General features: G+C 31.6%; 2 protein-coding genes across 4 annotated transcripts; both read left to right on the top strand.

Moving 5' to 3' along the window:
- Nucleotides 1–947: 947 nt before the first annotated feature.
- On the top strand, nt 948–5247 carry LOC123894085. Of its 2 annotated transcripts, XM_045943966.1 has the most exons (8): nt 948–1086; nt 1175–1305; nt 2404–2512; nt 3671–3736; nt 3827–3962; nt 4179–4261; nt 4731–4795; nt 4889–5247. In XM_045943966.1, the coding sequence occupies exons 2-8, from the start codon at nt 1190–1192 to the stop codon at nt 4995–4997; spliced, it is 684 nt and encodes a 227-aa protein (XP_045799922.1). In that variant the 5' UTR covers nt 948–1086; nt 1175–1189; the 3' UTR covers nt 4998–5247. The 2 variants fall into 2 exon arrangements, with proteins under 2 accessions (XP_045799922.1, XP_045799921.1); XM_045943965.1 differs by having other exon boundaries at nt 966–1305.
- Nucleotides 5248–13393: 8146 nt separating this feature from the next.
- On the top strand, nt 13394–18054 carry LOC123894084. 2 transcript variants are annotated; one of them, XM_045943964.1, is made up of 11 exons: nt 13394–13520; nt 13674–13789; nt 14123–14235; nt 14401–14606; nt 15343–15624; nt 15760–15818; nt 15932–15968; nt 16104–16175; nt 16270–16420; nt 16507–16647; nt 17296–18054. In XM_045943964.1, the coding sequence occupies exons 2-11, from the start codon at nt 13675–13677 to the stop codon at nt 17692–17694; spliced, it is 1575 nt and encodes a 524-aa protein (XP_045799920.1). In that variant the 5' UTR covers nt 13394–13520; nt 13674; the 3' UTR covers nt 17695–18054. The 2 variants fall into 2 exon arrangements, with proteins under 2 accessions (XP_045799920.1, XP_045799919.1); XM_045943963.1 differs by having other exon boundaries at nt 13671–13789.
- Nucleotides 18055–18403: the final 349 nt, after the last annotated feature.

The following is an 18403-nucleotide window of genomic DNA, read 5'->3' as shown; positions in this document are numbered from 1 at the left end:
TTTAAAAATAAATAATTGTGCAAAAACAGAAAAATAAAATAGTATTAATCAAGAACAAACTTCCATTTTAAAAAATAACAATAAAAGAATTATAAAATGTATGTCAATAAAAAAAATTATCGAAAGAATATAGAAAAAATAAGAAAAAATTGCATAAAAATAAAAATATAGAAATAAAAAAAACAATACTCTATAAAAAAAACATAATTTTTATTTATTTTATAAACGAAACATAAACAATATTACTACAAAGTTTATTAAATTATCCTAAATATTCCTAATAAAATTTCTAATTTTTGTTTAAAAATATACACGGGATCATTATTTATCGCGTAAACATAAAAATCGAATAAATAAGTTTATAAGAAATAATTAACACAATAATTCCACTTTTTTTTACTGCAAAAAAAAATAGAAATATATCTACCATGAGAATCAAACCCAGAAATTCCACCTATATTTTAACAATATTATATAACAATTTTTTAAATATTTAATTTTAAATAAATTTTTTACATTAATATACCGACAAACTCAAATATTGAATAAAATTATAGTATATCATCTTTCTATATTTTGTTCTTATCTATAATTTGTTCTTAACTAGTAAGTAAAAGGTATATATTTTGTTCTTATCTATAATTTTTTTTCCCTATATTTAAGTATATCATCTTTCTATATTTTTTAAAATATCTTTTTAAAAAAAATATAAAAATCTCTTAGTAATAGATTTAAGAAATATAGTGTTTAAAAGTAATACCATGAGTCTTTAAACTAGTAAGTAAAAGGTATATATTTTGTTCTTATCTATAATTTGTTTTGTTCCTATATTTAAGTATATCATATCTTTCTATATTTTTTTTAAAATATATTTTTTAAAAAAATATAAAAATCTCTTAGTAATAGATTTAAGAAATATAGTGGTTATATATTAGTAATAGATTTAAGAAATCTCTTACTATAATTTGAGCATAGAAACAAAAAATTCTCTTCTCTGTTGCTTATCTCTCACGTTTCCCTTTCAACCTCACTCCTTCATCACTCACTCTTTCCGTTTTGCGCCGGCGGGAACTAACCGTCATTCCGGTAACCCTTTTACCTGAATTTCATCATTCAACGATCAATTTCCAATCTTTAATTTTTTTGGGGATAATAACAATTTTCAATAAAATAGGGTTAGGTTAATTCCATGGCGATTTCATCTGGGACTGGTAACCATCAAGAACAACATGCTCATGGCAATTTGGATCCTGCTATATATTGGACCCCCGAAGAACAAGCTACTCTTGAAGATTTACTCACAGAGTATGTTAATTTTCTATTTTCCTATCATATTACATTGAATTATGAATATGTAATTACTATATCTTATCTTTGTGTTTTGAGTTTGATGTTTAGTTTGAGAGTTGAATTTGTTAATTACTTAAACCCTATCAATTTAATTTTGGTGTTTGTCTTCTATTTTTGTAGTTCAAGTCATGAATTAGGGTTTATAGTAATAAATAAGCTATTTGCAAGTAATCATAGGCTCTGTTTGGATAAACAACTTAGCGTTTGTTATGGAATAAAAAAAAGTTAAATGGCTTGTCATATAAGTGCATATGCATTAGCTATTTTTATAACCAAAAGATAAATTACAGCTTAAAAAAGGTATTGTTTTTGTATAAGTGCTTATCATGCATGATAAGTGTGTATATGTATTATTAGCAATTTTTATAACCAAATGATAAAATAATGTTAAATTGTTTTCGTACGACCTATACGATGTTTTTGTAAGCTATCTTGGAGAGTTTATGGAAATAAGCTGAGAAAAGCTTATCAACGTTTGTCATAAGCCGTATTCGTAAATTCTCCCAAACAGTCTCACATGTGAGTTTTATATCGTCTTATGTATTTATTTGTGAATTTTGATTAGTGTATCCTTAGACTGGCTTATTCCTTAAATAAGCCAATCCAAACATGTCCATAGTACTCAATAGCGGTCTCTAAAACTTATACCTGTTTCATCTGTTTTTATTTTTGGACATTTTGGTCATTTCAGTCTAAACTCTAAAGCTTATTTGCTTTATATTGGGTTTGAATATTTTACACATGCGTGCGTGTATTGTACTTTCTGTTCACACTGAGCTTTATGAGAAACCAGGGGATCCGAAAACTAATTATATGCAAATGAGGATAAATGGCAGTTTGAAATGGAATGTAAATGAAATTTCCAGTACTAGTATTTACTTAATTCCTTAAATACAGTACTTTTTGTTCCTGTACTTTGATTGAACAGTAAGTTCATTGTGTTGTCATAATGTTCAACACATGTATTTTGATTAGCAATGCATATATGTGAATTCTATATACGTAGTAACGTAGTCACATAAATTAATGAAAATTTTAAATTTTGCTTTGCAGGTATGCCTCAATATCGAACATAACATTACGTTATGCAGAGATAGTTCCAGCGCTAAATGATAAGAGCGTTAGGGATGTGGCACTGCGAGTCAGGTGGATGAACGTAAACGTAAGCTACATACTCGTTATTTTCTGCATTAAGGCATTTATACCATGCACAAATTTGTTTTCCCCCATTATATCAATAAGTCACATCGCTTCTCATTTGATCCTATGGTGGAAACAAATTTGAGTATGATACAACATTTATCTCACTTGTGCACCATATAACTAGTCTTTATTTCATTGCATTGTTGTTACATTAGAATTTAGATGCAAGTTTACGACCATTGGTTAACGAACTGTTTGGATCATGTATCCGCAAGGCATCAGGGTTTATCTTATTATGATCCTTTTCTAGAAGTTCGTCGTAACAATGCTCAAGGGTTTAATGTATTTTCAAATAGTGGTGCTATAGCTCTACTGCACAACGGATTTTGATGAGTCCACTATGAAAACCGTGATACCATCCCATACCATCCCATTTCCTCTATAAGAGCGATGGCTGATAGTATCCGCCATCGTATTTTTGTTCATAGCAGATGTAGTGGACAACAGACAATTTTAGGAATTTTCTTTCTTTTTAAAAATAAAACTGAAGAGTCTGCATGTTGGTTGCATAGTGGCCCCTTTTTATTTGTTTACAACATTCCTTTTTATTTTATATAATTGATTTATTTCAACTGCAATTCGGCTTCTGCTATTTGTCCACAATGCTATTAGCTATTTCACATAGCAGTTTTTAGTTTTTTTGGCATTCCCACTATCGATAACACTGCATGTCATGGTTGTGACTTATGAGAACTTTTCTTGTTTGTTGGGACATGACTCATGAGAATCTTATCTTTGATATGTCGCTGCATGGTGAATATAGTCACCTAATAATGGAATTATGTATTATAATTATTTTTCGTAAGCTTTCAGCCACTTTTACCCAACTTCTGGTGGATTTGTCATAAAAAAGTTTCGTGTTAGGATTTACTCAATTGCACAAGTTATTAGACATTTAGACAAAGATATTTAAGAGTAACCGTCTTGTTCCTTCATGAGACAAAAGGGTCATTGATGATATATTCATCCATTAAATTGCGCACGACACTTCGGTTCCATTTGCAACCTTCCCCATCCTTAATTTAAACTATGAAATAAAGAAGCTGGGTGTTATTGAGATTGTATAAACTCAGTTTCTGCATGTTATGATGGTGCGTTTGTTTTTCATTTCTTACAGAAGAAAGAAGATATCAGGAGAAGGAAGGATGGTCACAATTTGGCACGAAAAAGTAAAGGCAAAAAGGTAAAGCTTCCATTTATTTCATTTTAAGTAGTAAATGTTACCTGAAACTTTTGTGCAGAATTCAAGTTTTCTGTACATATTATTTCTCAGATGCTTACCAAAAGTCAGGAAAGGGTGTCTGACCCTGCAGCAAAATCATCTCAATTTTCTGCTGCTCGACCCAATGTCCCTCCATATGCGCAACCAATGATTCGAATTGACAATGATAATGCCATCCCATATGCAGGTCAAGCTCTATACCTTGTATTTTTTTTTCTCCGTAGCTTTGGATGTTGTGGTTCGAGAACATTACAATTTAGTCTTATATCTCTAATGGACATTTCTTTCCGCTTTGAAATGTCTCACCTACTTGTCTTTTTATAAATGATGTAACTTCACTTGCCTCTTTGTTATACAACTTCTCTTCTCATATTTGGTTGCTGTTATCATCATCGTTTTGCAGCAATTGGAGGTCCTACTGCTGAGCTATTAGAGCAACATACACGAGCCTTGAGCCAAATCTCTGCAAATCTTTCCTCTCGCCAGGTGTGTTGACAATATCATTAATCTATTTTTCCTTTTGTGTGGACTAGACTGCTGATCGAACTTCTAAGTCAGACTTGTTATATATACATTTGTATTAATTGTCGAATCTTGGTTTTAGCCCTTTCTTCTAAGTTTACTTTTGTTCGATTTTTTATATTTATGGTTTTGTTTGGACGAGTGAAGAGGTTAAACCAATGTTCAGATTATAGAAACTGTCTAGAATGAGATTCCTCTAATATAACCTGTATCAAAGCAACAAATATGTATATGTTTGAAAAAAATTTCCCTTTATGCTTTTGTTGTTCCATCTCTTATAGCAGTTTAGTTCCTGACATCATGATATCGAAACTACTTGACATTCTGAAAATGGTGTTCTACTTTATCAATATGATTTCCATTCATAGGTCATTATCGTCTATTGCTGTAAGACTGACCAATAGTTTTTTGTGCTCTCTATCTTTGTTTCCAGATATATGAGAACCTCTATCTTTTGTGCCGAATTAGAGACAACTTCTTTAGAATAATAATGAATGAGTGAGTTGTTCTTTCGTATATTTACTCTCTTTATTGCTTTAATCTCATTTGACTCAATTGTAACACTTCACTTACCTCTTTATTTTTCGACAGGAGGAAGGATTCATCAGAAGTGATGAAGAAAATGCCATCTCCTCCTTGGAATATGAATGAAGAGCTGGCCAATTACATACTTCCATTATTTCTTTACCAGCCTCAGTAACGATCCTTTTTATTCAGCGATAACAGGCTTACCTCTTCATTGTTTCTTTCTCTGGTGGGAAAACAGAAGAAAGAATGAATAATTGTTCACAATCTTCAAGCTGAATTAGTTTTCATAATTTTTTACTTTTGATGTTAGCTTATCTTGTTCCCTAGTTTTTCTCTAACTTAGTGGTACAATAGGAATTATTTGTATTCATGATATTGATTAATTTAAATTTAAGAAGCAATAAGAGCAATAAGTTGTAGTACATGTTAATTTTGTTAGTACATTTTCTTTTGGTAGGAAAAGAGGGCTAACGCCCAACAAACGAAAAAAAAAAAAACTATAAAGATATATGAATATTCCTAGGCATGCAAGCCCCGGAAAAGTCATCATAGAGGAGACTCGAGACCTCCATATGAGGAATCTCCATAACATAAGTGTTAAAAGAATCCAAAGAGAAGCTAAAATTAGTCAGCCAATCAGCACTTCTATTTCCCTCCTGACAGGTATGATTGAAAAGAACCTGTCAGTTCAAATTTAAAAGTTCTTGTATACGACACACTAAAGTGGGAGGATTGCCATTGATTTTGACTTTCCCTGTGATCATGTCAACCAGTGTTTTTGAGTCACTTTCCACTTGAAGTTGGTGGAAACCTTGTCTCCAAGCAAGCTACATTCCCAAGTACATTCCCCACATTTTAGCAAAAAAAGTAATTTTGTTAGTACATTTTATTATGCATATTTTATGAAATCAAATGTTAATAAGGAGAAAGTCTTCAATAGGCACGTATACACCACTTCAGTTTTGGGCACAACCAATAAAATAATGACAGCTCATAGAAGTAACAGAGGAGTACAAACTTAACCGTGTCTATCACTTTTTTTTTTTTTTTTTTAAAAGAAGAAACACTGTTTATCGTCTTCTCTCTTCCAAGTTCTTTTACATTGACATTTCTTCTCAAAATTTTCTTTTACGTTGCGACTCTGTCTCCGAGATCCGGCCTCTACCTAAGATGATGAGATTAGCAAACTCAAGATTATAACCATGTATTTTGGGGGGGGTGGGGGGGGGGGGGTTGGGATGGTGATTTGGGTTTTAGCCTTTTAGTGTTCAATTGTTTTCAATTAGTTGAGAATTAAATTGGATCTTAGGAGTTCTTTTGGGCTTTGCAGAGACCCTTTTCATCCTAATTATGTTTGATTTTTGATTGGTGGAAGAATATGAGCATAGAAAATCAAGAAATCACTCACTGCATGTGAGAAGAGGCATGGTGGATTTGGGTATTATGCTTATTGGAAACTTCCATAAAAAATCCTTCTCAAATGTTGGATGCTGACCCCCGTTGTCATTGTTAGGAATTGAAAGATTGAAAATTTTTGTAGTTGTTTTTAAATTTTTTTGTTATTTTCATGAACAGTAAAATTAAAGAAAGAGGAGGACCCAGTTTATATGCAAGGGAGATTGGTGAAATAGGTTGTTGGAGCTTAGGGTGGAAACTGGAAAGTATAATTATAAGAAGAAATTCGAAAAAATGAGAATCATTGATGATGAAGTTAAAACATGGATGAAGAAATGGATGAAAGATGATAACAGAGAAATGGTCGGGTTCTCAAATCCCAAAATTAAAGATTTATATTTTATTAGAAAATGAAAAAAAATTAGAACTTTGGTTGTTATGAGTTGTCACAATTTTATTGGGTGTGCCTAAAATTTAGGTGTTGTATCCGTGCCTATACAAGATTTTCTCGAAGGAGAAGTACTTGTGGTGGATCTCTTTCTGTCGTAGGGCCCTTTTATTTTGACTTTAAACAAAGTGATTATTCTTTGTATTTTTGAAAATAGTTTTTGTGATAATTTAATTAAAAATAGTAAAATGCAGGGGGATTGGTTATTATACATAAGCTATCCTTATGCACCATGCATAAGTTACTTAGTGCACCCCTCAAATTACTTGTGCACCCCCCAAATTACTAGCACACCCCCAAATTTCTCATGCACCCCCCAAATTACTTGTGCACCCCCAAATTTCTCATGCACCCCCAAATTTCTCATGCACCCCCAAAATTTCTCGCACACCCCCAATATGACTTTTGCCCCCCAATTTTATTTTTTTGGTCCCCTCCACATTTCTAGCCTAAACCATTTTGTTGTGGGAATGGTTTCAGAGATATGCACTCCAAAACCATTAAGTGTATAAGATGGTTTTAGAGTACAACCCTATAATTAGAATACAAACAATAATTGTGATTTGAAACCATTTAACCAACATAATGGTTTCCAGAATTTTTAAAACCATATAAACACACATAAAACCATTTTACAATACAAATGGTTTCAGTGTATAACTATCTGAAACCATTTAACCAACATAATGGTTTCCAGAATTTTTAAAACCATAAAAACACACATAAAACCATTTTACAATACAAATGGTTTCAGTGTATAACTATCTGAAACCATTTAACCAGCATAATGGTTTCCAGAATTTTTGAAACCATAAAAACACACATAAAACCATTTTACAATACAAATGGTTTTAGTGTATAACTATCTGAAACTATTTAACTGGTTTTAAATAATGATTATAATTGTACAAAAAAAAAACAATTATGATTCTAATTATAGGTTGTACTTCAAAACCATCTTATGCACTTAATGGTTTTGGAGTGTATATTTTTGAAACCATTCCCACAGCAAAATGGTTTAGGCTTGAAATATGGGGGGTTAAAAAAAAATTGGGCGCACAAGTCATCTGGGGGGTGCGTGAAAAATTTTGGGGGGTGCGCTAGAAATTTGGGGGTGCGCGAGAAATGGGGGGTGCATGAGAAATTTGGGGGGTGCACAAGAAATTTGGGGGGTGCGCGAGTAATTTGGGGGGTATGTGAGAAATTTGGGGGGTGTGAGATTAGGTGTGAGTGTGTGAGTTGAGATTGGCTAGGATTATTACATGTGGATGCTCAATCTAATGGATGTTATTGACTTATGTACCATGCATAAGGATTACACTTATGTATAATAACTTCTCCCAAATGCAGGTACGTAAATAAAGGCAATAGTTAATATGCATAAGTCTTTTCTTATGTATGGTGCATAAGTCATTTATAGCCATCAGATGATTTTATACGTGTAATAATCATAACTGAAGAACTTTCTATTTTTGCTTGCTCAATTTCGGCCACATTTTATATGCGATTCGATCACCGATTTCGAAAACTAATACCGGAAACATTCATAAAATCGAACGACGATCAAAACGGTATAAAGAACGTCGAGTTTCGTTGATTATTGAGGGAGAACGAACCGGGTCGACGAACCGGGTCGTCGCGACCCGTTTCTACAGAAAATGGGTGAGGAAGATGATGAACAGTGACGCGCCTCCACGCCCACTCTCACTGGCGGCGTGTGGGGGCGCGTGCGGTGCCAAGGAGACTCCAATTTTTTTTATTTTTTTACAGAAAAATAGTAAATAATTTTCTGGGAATTTTGGGACCAGATAGGTATTTTTCTGAGACCTGGAACTATTTTTAGTTAATTAAATGAGGTAAATATGCTTTTATAAATATCAGATATTAATAAAAGTTTCCCAAAATTTTATTTAGGGTATTTTGAATTATTTGGAACGGTTGGGGATATCTCACTCTCTCCAGTTTTATATCGTCTTAAAAATTTAAATTTATTTCACAATTTTTATTAAGGGTTAAATATGTTTTTGGAGAACAACTCTTTGAAACCATTCCACAGCACAAATGGTTTCATACCGTTATACACTGAAACCATTATTTTAGTTAAATGGTTTCATATGGGCATTAGTGCCAAGATGTTATACACTGAAACCATTTTACAAAACCATGCTACATAAAGCAAAAAATCATATAAAGCAATTAGGGTTAGTTTAGTTGAAAAAAATTTGGATAGTATGCATGAGATATTGGATTCGATCATTTTTTTATTGTAAAGAAAAATCGATATATATATATATATATATATATATATATATATATATATATATATATATATATATATATATATATATATATATATATATATATATATATATATATATATATAATGTATGAGATTTTATTTATATTGTGATTATGATTGATAAAACTTAAAATTAAATTGTATGTTTGACAAGTATGTTTTATATATACATGAACCATTCGTTATTATGTTGGGCTTCGAGGGGGTGTATGACGAAAATTAATTAAAAATTGATTTTTATAATATATATTTCAAAGGAACAAAAGTTATTATTTAATTGGAAACGGGGGGCGCGCTAGAAATTTGGGGGAGGAAAAAAAATTGGGGGCGCGCTAGAAATCTAGAGGAGGAAAATTTTTTTGAGGGGCTCACAAGAAATCTAGGAGAAAAAGGAAAAAAAAATTGGGGGTGCGCTAAGCAAAAGGGGGATGCGCATGTAATGGGTAGTATATGGGGGGTGCGCGAGTAAGGGATTGCCTAATTTTGGGCTTGGGCTGACTTTTGGTGTAGGAAGCAAGTTTATACATGGTGCATAAGTTTGGGTTTATGCACCATAACCACACCCGTAAATAAATTAGAGACAAATTTAAAATAATTTTTTAAGATGTAATTTTTTAAAATGCATAAGCTATTTTGTGACCTTTTGTTTGACAGGGTCCGTTTGGATTGACTTATTTTTGAGCTTATGCAAAACAACTTACGTAAATAAATAAGATTTTATGCATTATTATCAACTTTTCAAGGTATTTTGTGAGAAAACAACTTATAAAAATATAATTTTTGTTGGTAAAAACTTATAAATTAACATTAAACTATATTTATTTGCATAAGTTAGTTTCATAAGCTCAAAAATAAGCCGAAACCCTATGGGGCCCTCAATGCATAAACTATGACACTGTTTGGTAAGTACAATAAGCTGGCTTTATAGCTTATAAGCTTGTTTGATAAAAATGTGAAGTGTTTGGTAACAAGCTTCTCTAACTAGCTTATAACATTTTTTGAGATGCTATTTCAAGTAGCTTATGAACTTATAACTTTTTACATTTTTCCCATTTTTACCCTTATTAATTTTATTTATTATTTCTTTATTTTTTTTTAAAAATATAATAATTACCCACTAACCATATCAATTAACCATGTACTTTTATGTCATTTTGTACTTACAACTGTTAAATTTGTCAAACACTTTAATTTTATTCTACTAGTTTTTTTCAGCTATAAGCTATCAGCTAATTTTTCAATTATAAGTTAACTTTTCAGCTATCAACTAGCTTATAGCTTATTTTTACCTAACAGAGCTATGAATTTTGTGACTTAACAAACTGCATCTTTCGGGGATTGTAAAAGAAGTTCGATTTTTTACTATATGGTTTTTCTTAGTGTATAAGAATAGAACTTGCTTTAAGAAAAAATAGAACTTGCTTTGAGAAAAAACACATAGAACTTAACTTCAACTTGCTTAAGAAAAGAGAATAGAACTTTGATATAAAGCACACACGGCTGAAAAACACTTTGGTTGGTTCTTCGTTTAAACATTGCTTTTAGAATTCCATAAAGAGTAGTTCACTTTTATTTATTTTTCTTAATTTTCCAATTTTTAAGAGAAATCATATTTTGGAATTCAGTAAAATAGATTAAAAAAATTTGACCTAATTAATATTATTTTAGTTAAGTCTCGATAATTCTGATTAATTCAACTTTAGCTGAAATTTCTTAATCACTTGAATCAAACTATTGTTTAAATTTTTAAGAAAAAGATCAAACTACTTGGTTAAATTGTTGTTCATTTTGCTATAATGGTATGAGTTTTACACAATAGTAGCTGAGTTAAACTTAATATAGAAAGTGTATCGTGGTTGGGATGAGATGATAAGTTACGATGTATTGTTATTGTTAGAGCATTTTTAATAGTGTTCTTATTAAGAGTTTGTTTAAGTGAGTCACGTGTATACATCAATTTTTTAATATTAAGTTGAACAAATTTTCAACCGGTCAAATTCACCGACTCTTCATTAATAATTTTACGTTATTACATTTCAACGGTAATTAATTTGTTAAATTATAATTACCTCATCTTCTATAAATAACATTAAACCATAATTTTTTCAAGGACAAAATTGGAAATTCATGAGGTATAAAAGAAATACGAGAGGTCGGGAGAGAAAACATCTATTGGAAATATCATGTCAGCAGGCAGCATACGGGGAGCTGTATTTAGCAACCGATGTTGAAAACAGATCAGAGCTGTTGTTGCCTTTTTTTGACTAAATGTTTTTTCTTTCATTGGGGGTGCAAAACACAAAAGCAGCCAAACAAAACCATCTCCCTTATTATTAAGGGAAGGAACCCTTTTCTATTTTCTTTCAACACATTATTTTTCTTTTTACATATATGCACAAATTTGTATATATATTAAGAAAATTACATTTGAATAAAAAACAAACGAACAACAACCAGGGGTGGAGCCAGAAATTTAAGTTGGGGGACCAAATAATATAGTAAAAGAAATTTAAGTTTTAAGTGGATAATAGGCCGTGTGAAATAAAAATTGGTTAAAAGTTAGTTGTGGATAAGATATGTAAATTTACTTATGTGACTTGTTCTTATTAGTTGTTGAGTAAATACCCCAAATTTCATGGATAATATTTTGTCCAGTCCTTTGACCCTCAGTTTGTTCAGTCTCGAAAACAGTTTTCAAACCAAATACGGTACATCTGATGTTCTCATGTCCGATCCCTTATTTTTTAACTCATTATATAATTATTTATTGTGACTAACTTTCTAAAACTTGGATAGGGTAAAAATGCTTTATGCACGTACATGCTAACACTATTTTCTTTTATGTTTCATTGAATTCTGAAAAATGGTAACCATAATATATTTTAGGGAGCTTCTACGGTACATCTATCAAATTTCAATGTATCGGTACATTAGATAAAATAATTACTAAATTAATGATTTTTTTATGTATCAAAATACTATTTGTAGATTATTGTATTTCATAAATGATGATTTCATAAGAAAAAAACACGATTTCATTGTTTTATAAGCATTATGAAAATACGGTGTTGTGTAGGAGTTTTTTTTTCTTGTTCTTTTAGCATTTTTCAACGTACTGTATAAAGCATGTATGAAAAAATGCAATGCAAACACTTGCCTTGACTAGAAAGTCATGCTTTGTCATCTATTTTGACTTTAAGGAAGTTTGAAAAAGAACAGAATTAAGGTACATGTCCAGTGTTTGAAATTTTGGAGTTGTTGTTTATGACTTATGACCTAATTACATGGGTGGATTAGGTTGAAAAATTAAATTCACTCCTTTTTACAAGTTTAGTAGAGAGTATTTGACACGATTTTTATTTTAAAATAATTTCTTCATAGCCTTCAAATTCAGTAAAGTTGTTTATATTTTACTTTTGGTTATTTCATTTGGAGTTTATCACTTTTTTATATAACTTATTTTTCTTATAACCAATGAAAGCACCAAGTTGCTTCAATACACACAATTGATGACTAGGTTGTATGAACGTAGTTACGTAGATATATCATTTTACTCTTAAATTCAAAAGCAGTAAAAGCAATTCATCACACTTTAAGTTTTTCTTAAAAATAAGCATTTTCCTTTTTTTTTCTTTTCTTTTTTTTATAATTAAATTGTTATAAACAGTCATTCAAAAGAAAATTGTTATAATAACACCGTGTATGTTCGTGAATATAACTCGATTGGTAGAAATATTATAATAAACATGAGTTGTGAGTTGAGATTTGAATTCGAGATTTTTTATTTTCTGCCTAAAACTCTATTTATTTAGTTTAAAGAATGAAATTCAAAATAAGTTCATCAGGCAATGCAAACTTAACATCTATTACAATTCCGTTGTCCATAAATTTAAGCTCAACATACATAAATGATAAAATTGCTAGGTAAGACGCTATGATCGGGATCCGAATCCTGATCCCTCACTTTGTGAGGGTAAGTTTTCAATTGTTGGTAAGTCTATGTACTAAAAAAAAAAGAACAGGACATGGTGACATCGGTTAGGAGAGGAGAGTTCACCTTTTATGTCTTACAAGTTTCTCGACTTAGATTAGTCATCACTGAATTTCGGTGGAAAGTTGAAACCAATAACATTGTAATCCAAAAAGAGGACAATGTTTTTTTTTTCTTTACACATTTTTGTCATTAGTTAATTAATACATATTTTTTTTGGATGTGTATACCTTATGGCTTATGGAGTAAACCAAACCAACCCATAAAGTGTTAGTTATCATAGGATAGGATGGCAGCAACCATATATGAAAGTGTTTCAGTTGAGATGTTGGATTTTGCTTCTTGCACTTTACCATTTGACTAAATTAAAAATTAATCAAATATTTTCTTATGTCTACATATACTTTTTTGCACCCTTTATGGGAGTTTAAAATATGATATATACCACTTTGATATGAGTTTGTAATTCTTTCTGAGGAAAATAGATTTTGATTACCCTTCTCTTTCATTTAAAAGCTTGTTTGTAGGTCCTTGGAAGAATTTTCATCTCTTAATTTATCAAGTAATCTATTCTGAAAAAACTGCATGCACTTCCACATGGCATAATGTTCTTTTCTTGTAACTCAATTATACCATGAAATATTGTTCCAAATAAAGTTGATTCAAGATTGCTTCTTCTACATATATATGAACATAGCCAATTATATTTTAGTAGGATGAAGATGTTCATAGCCAAAAGCACCAAAGGGTTGTTATCTATAATAGTGATCATAATCTTGATTCTACCACAAATTGCTGCACAAGCTGTCTCACCTGCTGATTCTCCTGCAGGTAATTATTTGGTTTCCTCATAGTCTCTAAAACTTATGAAGCATGGACACTCCTCGGATTAGGCGTGTCTGGCACCGTCACAACACCGACACTATGATTATATTGAATTATGTCATTTTCTCAAGTCGACGTGTTCGTGTCGTGTCCAGTGTTCGTGTCTGTGTGTGTGCTTTATAATGTATCAGAACAGATTATGCAGAAAGATAATACAAAGATTTCACATGATAATATTCAAAATTTAACATGACATATTTATTATATCCCATGTTACATTTTTGAAATTGGCTTTGGTACTGAAAATGAGAAGTACTATGTTTATGTTTTTTGTTGCAGATAATGTGTCAGAACAGATTATACAGAAGGATAATACAATTAGAGTTGATCCTTTAGATAATTTCAAAAAGTATAGAGGAGGATTTAACATCACCAACAAGAATTATTGGAGTGTAAGTTTCTTAATTTCAATTCCCTTCTTCATTTTTGAGTCTAACTTCAAATACCAAAGTTATTATTTATTTATTTTTGTGTAAATCATGTATCCTCTGTGCGCAACTGCAGAGACTAATACCATTGTTATTATGTTAATTAACATGTGTTTACTGTTTTTGTAGTCTGTGATATTCACTGGAGTATATGGATATGCAATTGGAATTTTCTTCCTTCTATGTGGAATAGTGTATGGAGTTTTTTTGATAATCAACAAGTTTTATCATCACAAAAATGAAGGAAGAAAAAGAATGAAGGTGTTTCCTTGTAATTACAAGAGTTGTGATGTTTCCCTAATTCATCTGGCTTTATTTCTCATGCTAATAGCCATGTAAGTTATTCAACTTTGTCTCTAGTAACAATGATATTTAAGAATAGGATATGACTTATAGTTTAAGTATAAGTGGTTAGGTCGCTCGAGCGGAGCGAGTATTTAAACACAAAGTTGTGTGCTGTAAGCCCTAAGCTTGAATAATAGAACAGTACTGCAGCCACTTTGCAGTCCGAGACGTAGACACAATTGACCAAACTTTAGTAGTAATGCAAGACAAGAATATAGATATTCTTTCAAATCGCGGTCAAATGAGGTTGATACAGGCTCAATCGCGATTGTGTTGCATATGCATAAAACTTCTCGATGTTGCGGGTCTAGATCGCTGTTATGTACTTCCTCCGGTCTCAAATATAAGCAAATATTCTCTATTAGAATTTGTGGCCTATACTCAACCACAAAAGCTAGCCTGAGGGTTGAGGTTTACACTACACTTATAAAGGCTATCTATGTCATATCTCTAGCCAATGTGGGACTTCTAACATTCTCTTTTTAGGTTTACCGAATAACTCATGTATTTGGTCTAAAGAGAATCTTTGCTTATATCTGAGGCCGGAAGGAGTAACTTTTCTTAAAACCCTGACCTTCGTACCATGAACAAATCTAAGTTTGAATGTACTAAAATCAAAAGTGAGAAGTACATATACTTGATTAATCATTGGAGATTATGCAAAATTGGCACATCGAAATTTGTTTTGCTTTCCTCAAGTAATGTATATGGCTCTTGATTTTGTAGAGTTGCAACAGGACTAGTTCTTATAGGGAGTGTAAGATTCCATTCAGAAGCCAAAACATCAGTTGATATCATTATCAAAACAGCAAACAAAGCATCAGAAACAATACACAAAACAACAGAAGCATTAAAAGGCATGGAGAGTAATTCGATGGAAGCCAATGTCAATGTTAGGGCTTCTTCAAATCTCGACTCTGCAGCTGAAAGACTTGATGATGCATCTGCAAATATTGAAACACAAGCTAGAAAGAATAGGCGCCTTATCAACAATGGCTTGAAAATAGTGTAAGACTCATCGACTCTGAGTAAATAAGCATTTTAGTCCTTGAAATTTAAGGGTCGGTCAATTTAGTTCCTCAAAATTTACGAAATAACTATTTAGTCCCTTAAATTAAAAAATATCAATCAATTTTAATGCAGGTTTGTAACTACTACAATGATTATGTGCTTGAACTTGGTTGCTGTAACAGTTTTGTCAGGTATATATTAACATCATATTTTGATTTTATACCGCGTAATAATTCTTCGGTATACACAATAATGATTGATCCATGATTCTCATAAAACAAAATGTTGGATTTTCTGTTAACAGTTTCTGGAGTACTAAGGTTAAGGAGGACACTTTACCTGTAAGCATGCTAAATTTTCATTTGTTTGAAAATCATGTGTATTTATTTAGGCTAAATTGCGATTTTTGGCTCCTAACTTTCATAAACTTGCGATTTTGGCCCCCTAATTTTCACAAACAACGTATATGATGACAGGTTTGTTGTACTTTGCTGGTTGATGACAGTGTTATGCTGGATATTCTTTGGACTCTATTTCTTCTTACAAAAGTAAACCAAAAATTCCTTTATGATATTCTAGTAATAATATTTCTATAAAGTTAAGGCTTGTGTTTAATTACTAAAGTGTCCTTAAATATTGTAGATTTTCTAGTGATGCATGCGTAGCTCTTGACAACTTTCAAGAAAATCCTTATAACAACAGCCTAAGTTCCATTCTCCCATGTCAAGAATTGCTCAAAGCAAAACCAGTTCTATCTCAATTTAGTGCTGGCATCTATGATCTTGTTAATGAGGTAAATTTGGCATAATCTTAAAAATCACATTCATTATAAATTCTTAATGTTGGAGTAATTTTATGGTTTTTTTTATGGTTGTCTAGGTGAATGCAAACATATCAATGCAGGCAACAACATATCCAAACCTTGTTCATGTTTGCAATCCTTTCTCAGCACCACCAAATTATTTCTACCAGCCCGAGAATTGTCCCGATAATACTATACGAATAGGAGACATTCCAAAGGTATGCTACAAAATGGTTGAATATATGTTTTTGTCCCCTATAAAATCACGACCGTTTAACTTTGGTCCTTAGAAAAAATATTCTCATTTTTATTCCTATAAATGCATAAAACTTATATAAAGACTAAAGTTAAACAGTCGTGATTTTGTGAGAACTAAAAACATAGTATTTTTTTAAATTGCACTTTTGACCCCTAACTTTCACAAACTTGCGATTTTGGCCCATTAACTTTCAAAATAGGACTTTTGGCCCCCTAACTTTCACAAACTTACGATCTTGGCCCCTAACTTTAGCCCCTTTTGCAAAACGATGGTCCCCCACTAATTTTGACCAAGTCAACGTACACGTGGCAAGTAGTGACTCACATGTCATGTCAAACATGTCTTGTCATGTGGACAATGACTCACATGCCACGTCAACATGGCTTGCCACATGTGTGTTAGCTTGGTCAGAGGGCCAAAACCGCAAGTTTGTGAAAGATAGGGGGCCAAAAGTGCTATTTTGAAAGTTAAGGGGCCAAAATCACAAGTTTATCTAAGTTAGGGGGTAAAAGTGCAATTTGGCCTCTTCTTTTTCCATAAATTATAAGTTTTTCCATAAATTATAAGACCAAGATATATTAATTAACACTTTGGTCCTCCTATGAAGGTATTGAAGCCTTTTACTTGTTTGGATGCAAATGATGGAACATGTGAGAATGGAAATTTCATAACAAATAGTGAATATGCAAAAGTTGAAACTTATACAAATTCAATTCAAGACTTATTGAATGTGTATCCAAGTATGGAACATTTGTTAGAATGCCAACTTGTAAAAGATGCATTCTCTCAAGTTCTTGTTAATCACTGCAAGCCTATGAAGAGATATGCTAAGATGGCTTGGGTAGGAATGGTGTTCCTTGGTGTGATTATGGTTTTGTTGATTCTGCTTTGGACTATAAAAGCTAGTCATGAACATTGTTATCATATTTCAGATGGTTCTGTGGAGCCACATTTTGAAGTACCAAATGGCTTGAAATCAAGAGTAGATAAAGAGATTGAGATTTGATAGAAACTTAATTGATTAACAATTAATCAATTATAGTTTATAGTGTTTAATTAGTTCACAAAAACATAGGAACTGGGTATTGGGAGGCAAAAATGCGCAAGCAGCTTCCCAATAATCATGTGTATAGGAAGTGTAGGCCAGACTTTACTTACCTCGCGAACTTCGAATTACCAGGCCCCTTTTCCCTAGGAAACTAAGGGTTAACACCAAAAACAAAAAAGTGCAGCACTTGTACATGACATATATATATAGTATATATAGAAAATGTATACATACACACATACATGTTACATTTACATAACACAAAATTCAAGTCAAATGATAGACCAAAGTATCCAGAATTTGGCTTTGGTGATGTAATTTTCACACAAGTTTTATTTAATTTTTTTTTTTCACGTTGAGGATGAATTTAGAAGAGATAAATTGAATTTTGACACAAAATTTGAGTTTTAGTTCATATACTGTATTATTAAAACCATGATCATATTTCACTATTGTTCAGTGTTCACTACTAGGTAAATTCACAAAAGAGCCTTAACAATCAGAACTTAACTGTGATGGTTGTATACAGTCATACCTAAACATATTACATAATTTTCCAAAACATGTAATTTTTTTTCTTTTTTAAGAAAGTCTACTTTATTTTAGTAATAATCAACTATTAATACATTTTGGAATAGCATAATTTTTTTTGAGAATGACTAGTGTT

This window comes from Trifolium pratense, linkage group LG7 (genome assembly GCF_020283565.1).
Source record: "Trifolium pratense cultivar HEN17-A07 linkage group LG7, ARS_RC_1.1, whole genome shotgun sequence".
Lineage (NCBI taxonomy): Eukaryota > Viridiplantae > Streptophyta > Magnoliopsida > Fabales > Fabaceae > Trifolium > Trifolium pratense.
Note: the sequence above shows the minus strand (reverse complement) of the source record. Positions and strands in the feature narration are given on the sequence as shown.

What these genes read in the sequence shown, in the direction of transcription:
- LOC123894084 (XM_045943964.1), top strand. Translation starts at nt 13,675, where the DNA reads ATGAAGATGTTCATAGCCAAAAGCACCAAAGGGTTGTTATCTATAATA. An exon ending in ACCTGCTGATTCTCCTGCAG is followed by an intron (nt 13,790 to 14,122) that starts GTAATTATTTGG and finishes TTTTTGTTGCAG; the next exon opens with ATAATGTGTCAGAACAGATT. An exon ending in TGCTGTAACAGTTTTGTCAG is followed by an intron (nt 15,819 to 15,931) that starts GTATATATTAAC and finishes TTCTGTTAACAG; the next exon opens with TTTCTGGAGTACTAAGGTTA.
- LOC123894085 (XM_045943966.1), top strand. Translation starts at nt 1,190, where the DNA reads ATGGCGATTTCATCTGGGACTGGTAACCATCAAGAACAACATGCTCAT. An exon ending in GAAAAAGTAAAGGCAAAAAG is followed by an intron (nt 3,737 to 3,826) that starts GTAAAGCTTCCA and finishes ATTATTTCTCAG; the next exon opens with ATGCTTACCAAAAGTCAGGA. An exon ending in TTTAGAATAATAATGAATGA is followed by an intron (nt 4,796 to 4,888) that starts GTGAGTTGTTCT and finishes ATTTTTCGACAG; the next exon opens with GAGGAAGGATTCATCAGAAG.